The sequence below is a fragment of the Oncorhynchus mykiss genome, chromosome 7 (genome assembly GCF_013265735.2).
Source record: "Oncorhynchus mykiss isolate Arlee chromosome 7, USDA_OmykA_1.1, whole genome shotgun sequence".
NCBI lineage: Eukaryota > Metazoa > Chordata > Actinopteri > Salmoniformes > Salmonidae > Oncorhynchus > Oncorhynchus mykiss.
The window spans coordinates 43,635,375-43,644,797 of record NC_048571.1 but is presented as its reverse complement, the minus strand read 5'-3'; the positions used below and the strand labels follow the sequence as shown (position 1 = coordinate 43,644,797).

The 9,423-nt window shown below is 41.3% G+C and overlaps 1 protein-coding gene across 1 annotated transcript in view; it reads left to right on the top strand.

Annotated features, from left to right (window-relative positions):
* The first annotated feature begins 5,160 nt into the window (after window positions 1-5,160).
* Window positions 5,161-9,423, top strand: part of skib (v-ski avian sarcoma viral oncogene homolog b) — a 39,089-nt gene continuing 34,826 nt past the window's right edge. The window contains exon 1 of the mRNA XM_021609350.2: window positions 5,161-6,559. Within this exon, the coding sequence (XP_021465025.2) occupies window positions 5,660-6,559 (900 nt within the window). The 5' untranslated portion in view covers window positions 5,161-5,659. The remainder of the gene's footprint in view (window positions 6,560-9,423) is intronic.

Genomic DNA, 9,423 nt, shown 5'->3' with positions numbered 1-9,423 from the left:
CCAAGGAACTTGAGACTCTCATTACAGCCCCGTCAATGTTTCTTGACAGTCTCATTTGGAATGGTGTGGCTGTGGGCTATAGAGTACTCGCAGTACCATTTATAAATGTTAACCCCTAACCATTTACATGGCATGGTGCGACGAGTACAAATTCCTGGCAGTTGTTCATTGTTAGTTGCATTTTATTGGCTGATGAGTTTGAGCCAATGTTTTATGAAATTACAGTTCCGGTCCCATCAAAACTGAAACTCTGATACATGGTCGCTCCAGCAGAGACTTTTTTTCCCCTGGTTCATATACAAATAGACTAGACCCAGCTGCTATCGCATTAGTGTCTATGAGATAGCCACCCCTTAGGTAGACTTGAACTGTGGCTAATAAATTCATAAAAAATCCTACAATGTGATTTTCTGGATATTTTTTCGCATGTCATAGTTGAAGTGTATCTATGATGAAAATTACAGGCCTCTCATCTTTTTAAGTGGGAGAACTTGCACAATTGGTGGCTGACTAAATACTTTTTTGCCCCACTGTATATCATCCAAAGAAGTGCTTACTTGCAGGTTCCTTCTCGACAATGCAACAACAATAAGAAATAATAAAAGATAAGAATATGAACATAAAGTAAATGGCAGTAGAATATAATACAAATTTAGCATAAACAGGGGCGCAACTTCATTTATTTTATCCAGCCGTATAAACACTCCAAACAGTCTACCCGACCACCCGGAGGCGTCCGCATGATCCTAAAGCACAGCGTTGCCTCATTTTGTATCACATTCCAATGATAAAACTGGGGGGGAAAATGCAATTTCGGAATGTCCCCAGTACTCCCCTGAGCATAAGTATAATACAGTTCAGAAACTGTCTCTGAGGCTGTTGGTATCCGTCCTCATGCTCCGATACCATCTGCCGACGGTAAGAGATAAACGCTCATGGCTGGGGTGTGTGGGGTCCTAGATGATGCTGCGTGCCTTCCTTAGGCACCGCTTCAAGTAGATGTCCTGTATGGGTGGGAGCACAATCCCAGTGATGTACTGGGCCATCTTCACCGGCTGGAGGGCCTTGCTCTTGTGGACGGAGCAATTACCATACCAGGCCGTGATGAAACCAGTCAGGACGCTCTCGATGGTGCAACGGTAGTATTTGGAAAGCAGATTACTCCATCATACACCGGACGGACAACCATGTACTGCAACGTCAGACTGAAGTTAACAAAATGCAAGGCAGTATGTGGACACAGGCGAAGACCAAGGCAGAGAGGAAAACAATAAAGACTGAAACTGGGGCCAGAGCTATTTAAATTTACACATTTCATCCCAATAGACATGGCTGTAGTGGACCATATGCAAAATATTTTACTGGGGACAGCAAAACACGTTTTTACCGTCTAAGAATATTGGTGTGCTGAATAATGTAATACTAAGAAATATACAGCTTAAAGTTGATGCCCCGAAAGCACCTGCAGACATGGGCCAACTACCCACGAAAATCTCTAATCTCCTCTGGGTTTTCTCATTTCAATGCACAAGAATGGAAAAATTGGACATGCGTTTACTCCCTATTCACTCTGAAGGGACTTCTGCAAGTACAGTTTGCCAGGACTACAGAGACAGTGGCTGTGGTAGTACCAGTTTCAAGCAGGGCTGCTTTTGAGGCATTACATATTTTTTTGTTTAGCCTTTAACTAGGCAAGTCAGTTATTAAGGACACATTCTTATTTGGCTACTTGGAAGTGAAACTATAAGACATCAAGGGACCTACCAGTGGGAGTTTTGAGAGCAGAGCTACTGTTTATTTATTCATTTGTAGCGGTATTTCAAAATACAAAATATATATTATTCATTGTTTGTGTTTATTTCAGAAAGGGTATCATACTTTTTATAGGTTTTATTATCTGTTTTGTATATGGGACTTTGCATTGTACTGTGAAACTGATTGTGTTAAAATCCCATTTGTCAACCAGCCTTTTTAGCTTGGCCTTTAATCTAGTACGCTTTTGTTTTATGTTCTTTGATAATGTATGATCTCTTATATTGCCGTGCTTGTTTCTTCATTTTATTGTTTTAAGTGTGTTACTATTTTAAATGCACTTCAAAATAAAGTTTGAATTGAAGTTTGATTTGATATTGGATCATTAATTGACGATTCTATGAATATAGACACCATTAACTTTATAGTCTATCGTTCTTATTAAGATGTTTTTTAAATGTAGGAACTAGGTTATAGGCCACCTAAATAAATGTTTGGAGTAGATTGCCTACTGAGCTGAACTGGGGTGTGATACGAGTACAATAGACAAGGTGTTAGAGGCTATTAGCATGTGTAAAGATCCATGCATGACCTTCCAGAGCCAACTAATCAACACCGGCCAAGCTCTGTTTTTTATTCTGACTTCTCAATACTGAGCTTCTACTTCTTATCATTAAAGATATTCTGACTTACACGTACACACTCAGAAGCAGGCCATTTTACCTAGTGACATTCTTATCTCGTGCACAAATACCTTTCATATCCAGAAAATAGCCTTACCATTTAACGTGTTCCATATGAAAGGTTATTGCAACAGTGCCTTTGTATTGTATCAGCAGATTAGGAAACAATCAATGTCATCAGTATATTGTCTCACGCTGTGATTGGTCGTGGACCACTGAACATATGGCCTGTGAAAATGGTTGTTTTATGTGAGTTCTATACAAAGACATTGTTTAGAATGTGTTTTGTAGATCTACTACTGTCTGTAGAGGACATGCTGAAGCACGGAATCACTAGAATAGCTTTATGTTGATTTGACTGCTGTCTGCTCTGTTTCTGTGCTGATGTTGGTATTTGGAGAGTATTGAATGTGAATCATGAAAACGGCTGTAGGGTATGCTAGGCTACTAGTAAGATCCAGTAACGTGGTTTCCACTGCAACTACAATAAAAGGAAGAAAGTGTTGTCTCATCGGAATAGCAATTAGTTTTAGAATTCACTCCAAACAAACTGTAAGATAATTTAACAAATAATTATCTATGCACATGTTTACAGTGTTGTGCTCCTACCATGTTGTTGTTATGTTGTGTTGCTACCATGCTGTGTTGTCATGTGTTGCTGCCTTGCTATGTTGTTGTCTTTTGGTCTCTCTTGATGTAGTGTTGTGTTGTCTGTTTTCTTGTGATGTGTGTTTTGTCCTATATTTACATATAAATATATACATTTATTTTTTATTTTAATTATTATTATATATATATATATTTTTTTTATCCCAACCCCTGTGCCTTTTGACTTTTGTTAGGCCGTCATTGTAGATAATAATTTGTTCTTAACTGACTTGCCTAGTTAAATAAAGGTTAAATCAAATAAAATAATAAATGTAATATTTGAAACTCGAACATCTCACATTAATTCATATGTTGCATGTCTAAACAAACAATATGTCACTTAGAATGTCCATTGGTCTCCTGTCATGTCATTTTTTACATTGCCATACAATTCCTTTGGTGTCCTACTTTTCCAGCTCTTATTAACTGATATTTTAGCACCCACTAGTGGTACAAAAACGCCTCAAAATGAATCAATGGAAAGTGAAGGGCTGGTATGGTTCATTTCTGACCATGCGACCCGACCAGGGGAAAGTCTGGGCCCTGGATACGGCCTATGTAGAGAAAGTCACAAAGGAAAAAAAGTCCATAAAATATTGTCACCGAACTGGGTGCATTCAGCGGTGACGGAGCGTTTATGGAACGGTCAGATATAAATATGCTATGAGGAACAAACATGTGTAATAATTAATCACTAGGTGGGTCCCGAGTGGCGCAGCGTTCTAAGACACTGCATCTCTGTGCTAGACGCGTCACTACAGACACCCTGGTTCAAATCCAGCTGTATCACAACCGGCCGTGATTGGGAGACCCATGGGGCGACAAACAATTGGTCCTACCGTCGTCCGAGTTTGGCCGGTGTATGTTGTTGTAAATAATATTTTATTCTTAACTGACTTCCCTAGTTGAATGAAACGACATCACGTCAGCTCTATTCGTGGAGTTTCTATCGGCAACGTTTCGCTAGTGAACGTGGCCCTGGTAAAGCAAATCTTATCTGAAGTGAGAGATATTTTCTACACCAAAGAGTTTAGCCTATGACGTTCATCGTAGCTTCCTATTGATTGTTAGGGGTTCACATGAACCTTGCCTTCAGGAGAACAGAACACTGCTATATAAGCCTATATATAGTACACATTGCCTTGATGCTCTGTCAACAATATTACATGCCTTTTTCCCCCAAACCATGATGTCCTACTTTTCATGGCTATAACTGCAAAGTTATAATTTAATATTCAATATATTCTGTTATGTCGTTTTTCCTATTAAATAGCAGACTATTAAAGACTTTTCACAGCTCAACATATACTATTTGTGTAACACGTTATAATTACTTTCATGAATAAGCATGAATAAACTAGGCTATAGACTATTAATACATAAGTATATCATTATTTGTAAACATGTAGGCCTATTAACGTTTATAAGCATGTATGGGCCTTAGTATTAGCCTGTAAGAATTAGAATTAATCATAAGTATTGTAACATATATAGTAATAAAAAAATAATTAATAAAAATTTCTAAGCATTTATAATGGCATTTTCAGGAAAGTTTTTTTTAAAGTGGTACCTGCTAGGATATGTTGTAATTGCAGGTGTCTGTGAGCTACTATAATACCCAATTGAAATAATGTAGCCTAATGTGACTATTTACATTTGTAAAAACACTCAAATCTCAACCTATTTGGAATGTATTTTGGTATTATGGTATTATGTTGGAATTGGGGTTTAATAACTAAATGTATTATTTGTTTAGCACTGCAGAGGAAATGGATCTGTTTAGGCTACTCTTTGGTCCAATATTGTTATAGGCCTAGATTTATGAATTAATCAATACAAGTGTTCCATGCGTTGTTGGAGCCTGGTCTCATCAGCACAGCCGTATAAAGGCTCAGTGGGCCTAGTTTTGATAGTCACAAATTAGATTCGTGTATTTTTTCCATTGAGGTCAGACTCCACCCTTCCTCCCCAGTCCATTTCAGAGGCTTTCAGAGGGATCATAGATTTTCTAAACTGTCTGCTTTAGGCTACAAGGTTTTTGTGGCTGCTGCTGCAGCTGCCATGGTAGCAGGGGGAGGAACAACCCTTTGAGGGAACAGCCTGCTCGGCGAGTCAGTCACATTCCTGGCCGGGATTCAATGACTGAACCAGACACAAACAAACAGCGAGAGAGAGAGAGAGAGAGAGAGAGAGTACAGCTAACTCACTTCACACATTCGCTTAGAGCTAGAGAGCGAGAGCGCCAGACTGCGCAGACTGGGCATATTTGAGGATCACATCGTGCGGACTAGACTGCAGTGGAGAAGAGAAAATGTGTTTCCTTTTTAGGCTCTTTTTGTGAGTGGTCCGAAGGATTTCCCTTACGTATCTGTAAACTGGAAAATTTGTTTCAGGGTATTAGAACTCAATAGTGTCTTATCCTCCTTTTTAAATGGATACCGCCCGGTGGTAACCTTCTCTAGTGACATGGAAATGCGCCGCGGTGGATTTACTGAGTCCTTAGCTGGATTTTGAAGACAACTGATTACAATAGATCGCCTACATTTGAACTCACTTCTCTATATAGTGTTGAAAACATGGAGGCCCCGTCAAGCTTTCAGCCCCATCCCGGACTTCAGCAAACTCTGAAGCAGTTTCATTTGAGTTCTATGAGCTCTCTTGGTGGACCGGCGGCGTTCTCCGCTCGGTGGCACCAGGAAATTCTGTTCAACAAAGATGGAAAAACAGCTGAACTGATGCTGGCCATGCCTGTCCAGACACCACCGGTTATGTCGGGGCCGTTATTCATTCCATCCGACCACACCACCGAAAGGTCCGAAACTGTCCTGGAGCGTGAGCCAATTTCGTGTTTCGTGGTAGGCGGCGAAAAACGTCTGTGTCTGCCGCAGATTCTCAACAGTGTCCTGCGGGATTTCTCGCTTCAGCAGATCAACTCCGTGTGCGACGACCTGCACATCTACTGCTCCCGGTGCACCGCGGACCAGCTGGAGATCCTCAAAGTAGTGGGTATCCTACCCTTCTCTGCCCCATCATGCGGACTGATCACCCAGACGGATGCTGAGCGCCTCTGCAATGCCCTCGTTTACAGTGGTTCCTACCTTCCTCACTGCAACAAGGAGCTGTCTGGCTCCATGGAGTTGGAGAGGACGGAAAAAAGTTTCAAAATATACCACGAATGTTTTGGTAGGTGTAAGGGGTTATTTGTCCCAGAACTGTATACCAGTCCCAATGCCGCCTGTATCCAATGCATGGACTGCAGACTCATGTACCCCACTCACAAGTTTGTGGTCCATAGTCACAAAAGACTAGAGAACCGGACAGTTCACTGGGGGTTCGACTCAGCTAACTGGCGGGCCTATGTTCTCCTGGACCCGGACTATACAGGGAAAGAAGAGAAGGCTCTCCTGGAGCAGCACCTCAAAGTAATCAAAGGCAAATTTGACTTCGTAAACAAGCTCTCAAACAAATCATGCAGGGTAAGTCTGATCAAGTTTATTCAAGTGTGTGTAAAGTGCCTAAACGTCTTTGATGTCTGACATTTAATTGGATTGTAATAACTTGTTTTATTATTCATTCAGTATTGGCAGTGATTCCATGATTTAAATAATGGACCTATTCTATTGGACACCCCCTGTTCTCTTTCTCACACACACACACACACACACACACACACGCACGCACGCACCCACACACACACACACACACACACACACACACACACACACACACACACACACACACACACACACACACACACACACATATATATATATATTCAGTACCAAAAGTTTGGACACATCTACTCATTCAAGGGGTTTTTATTTATTTTTACTATTTTCTACAATGTACACTAATAGTGAAGACATCTATGAAATAACACATATGGAATCAAAATATATTTTATATTTGAGATTCTTCAAAGTAGCCACCGTTTGACAGCTTTTCACACTCTTGGAATTCTCTCAACTAGCTTCACCTGGAAGACTTTTCCAACAGTCTGAAGGAGTTCCCACATATGCTGAGCACTTGTTGGCTGCTTTTCCTTCACTCTGCGGTCCAACTCATCCCAAACCATATCAATTGGGTTGAAGTTGGGTTATTGTGGAGGCCAGGTCATCTGATGCAGCACTCCATCACTCTCCTTCTTGGTCAAATAGCCCTTACACAGCCTCGAGGTGTGTTGGGTCAATGTCCTGTTGAAAGACAAGTGATAGTCCCACTAAGCTCAAACCAGATGGGATGGTGTATCGCTGCAGAATGCTGTGGTAGACATGCTGATTAAGTGTGCCTTGAATAAATCACAGACTGTGTCACCAGCAAAGCACCCCTACACTATCACACCTCCTTCTTCATGCTTTCCGGTGTGAACCACACATGCAGAGATCACCCGTTCACCTACTCTTCGTCTCACAAAGACACGGCAGTTGGAACCGAAAATCTTAATTTGGACTCATCAGACCAAAGGGCAGATTTCCACCGGTCTAATGTCCATTGCTTGTGTTTCTTGGCCCAAGTAAGTCTTCTTCTTATTGGTGTCCTTTAGTAGTGGTTTCTTTGCAGCCATTCGACCATGAAGGCCTGATTCATGCAGCTTCCTGAACAGTTGATGTTGAGATGTGTCTGTTACATGAACTCTGTGAAGCATTTATTTGGGCTGCAATTTCTGAGGCTGGTAACTACTGAACTTATCCTCTGCAGCAGAGGTAACTCTGGGTACTCCTTTCCTGTGGCGGTCCTCGTGAGAGCCAGTTTCATCATAGCGCTTGATGGTTTTTGTGACTGCACTTGAAGTTCTTGACATTTTCCAGATTGACTGACCTTCATGTCTTAATGTAATGATGGACTGTCATTTCTCTTTGCTTATTTGAGCTGTTCATGCCATAATATGAACTTTTGACCAAATAGGGCTATCTTCTCTATAAACCACCCCTACTTTGTACTGATTGGCTCAAATGCATTAAGAAGGAAAGAAATTCCACAAATGAACTTTTAACAAGGCACACCTGTTGATTGAAATGCATTCCAGGTGACTACCTCATGAAGCTGGTTGAGAGAATGCCAAGAGTGTTCAAAGCTGTCATCAAGGCAAAGGGTGGCTACTTTGAAGAATCTCAAATATAAAATATATTTTGATTTGTTGAACACCTTTTTGGCTACTACATGATTCCATATGTGTTATTTCATAGTTTTGATGTCTTCACTATTAGTCTACATTGTAGAAAATAGTAAAAAATAAATAAAAACCCTTGAATGACTTCTACTGTATATACACACACATTATTTATTTCCTTTTTTCCCTGGCTGATCTTTTGCACATGCACGTATATTGGTTTAAATTCACATTTAAAAGGTTTGTTTTAAAATTGAACATTAAAATCAACAGAATCTCAAACTATCACACCCCTTGAGTGGCCCTCCAATCCACTCCCCTTGGGGGTGTTAACCGGACCAGAACCCCCCCTCAGGGTAACTCAAGGGCATCTGCATATGACAAATGGAGCCTCAATTATATATTTTATTAGTCCAAGAGGGGAGGGGGGGGCTGGGGAATTCATTTTTGGGGTTAGGTAATTAGAGTTTAATGAGCTTTGGGTTATCAAGATGTCTGTGAGAAAGGGCTGTGTTGAACAGGATAGTGTGTGTGTGTGTGTGTGTGTCAGAGGAGACTGGTGGGTGGAGATATAGCAGGACGGCCTCTTCATAATGACTGGTATAGAGGGAATGGAATGATATCAAACGGGAAAACCATGTGTTTGATACCTTTCCATTCATGCTGTGCCACCAAGCCGCCTGTGGTGCGTGTGTGTGTGTGTGTGTGTGTGTGTGTGTGTGTGTGTGTGTGTGTGTGTGTGTGTGTGTGTGTGTGTGTGTGTGTGCACATTGACGGATGTGGTGGTGGAAGGTTTTCAGGTTGACCACTTGCCTGTTCGACCTCTGCCTGGCTCCAAGCGAGGGTCACAGACATTTGGAGCGGACTAAGGACGGGGCGACATGGTGGCTGTTTCCCTCAGCTCACAGCAGCTGTTGAGTGGGACTCTGCTAATGACTGGCCCCTATGTATCTCCATGGTGTAACAACTCCACTCTGAACAGGAGACACGGGGCCATTTCTCGTAAATCTCCCTCCCAGTGACTTTCAATTTCACTATCAGCGCTACTCACGAAATTGTGGCATTTTTATTGTGCAGTTATAAATGGAGGTCTTTCTCGACCAAGAGGCTTGGTTGAATATTGATGCGGTTCCGTTGTGATGGTGGATGTTCAGACGAGGTATCTCAGAGACCGTTTGCAATCTATTATTTAATGATTAGCTACAAAGAGATGTAAGGACCTTTTGTTGT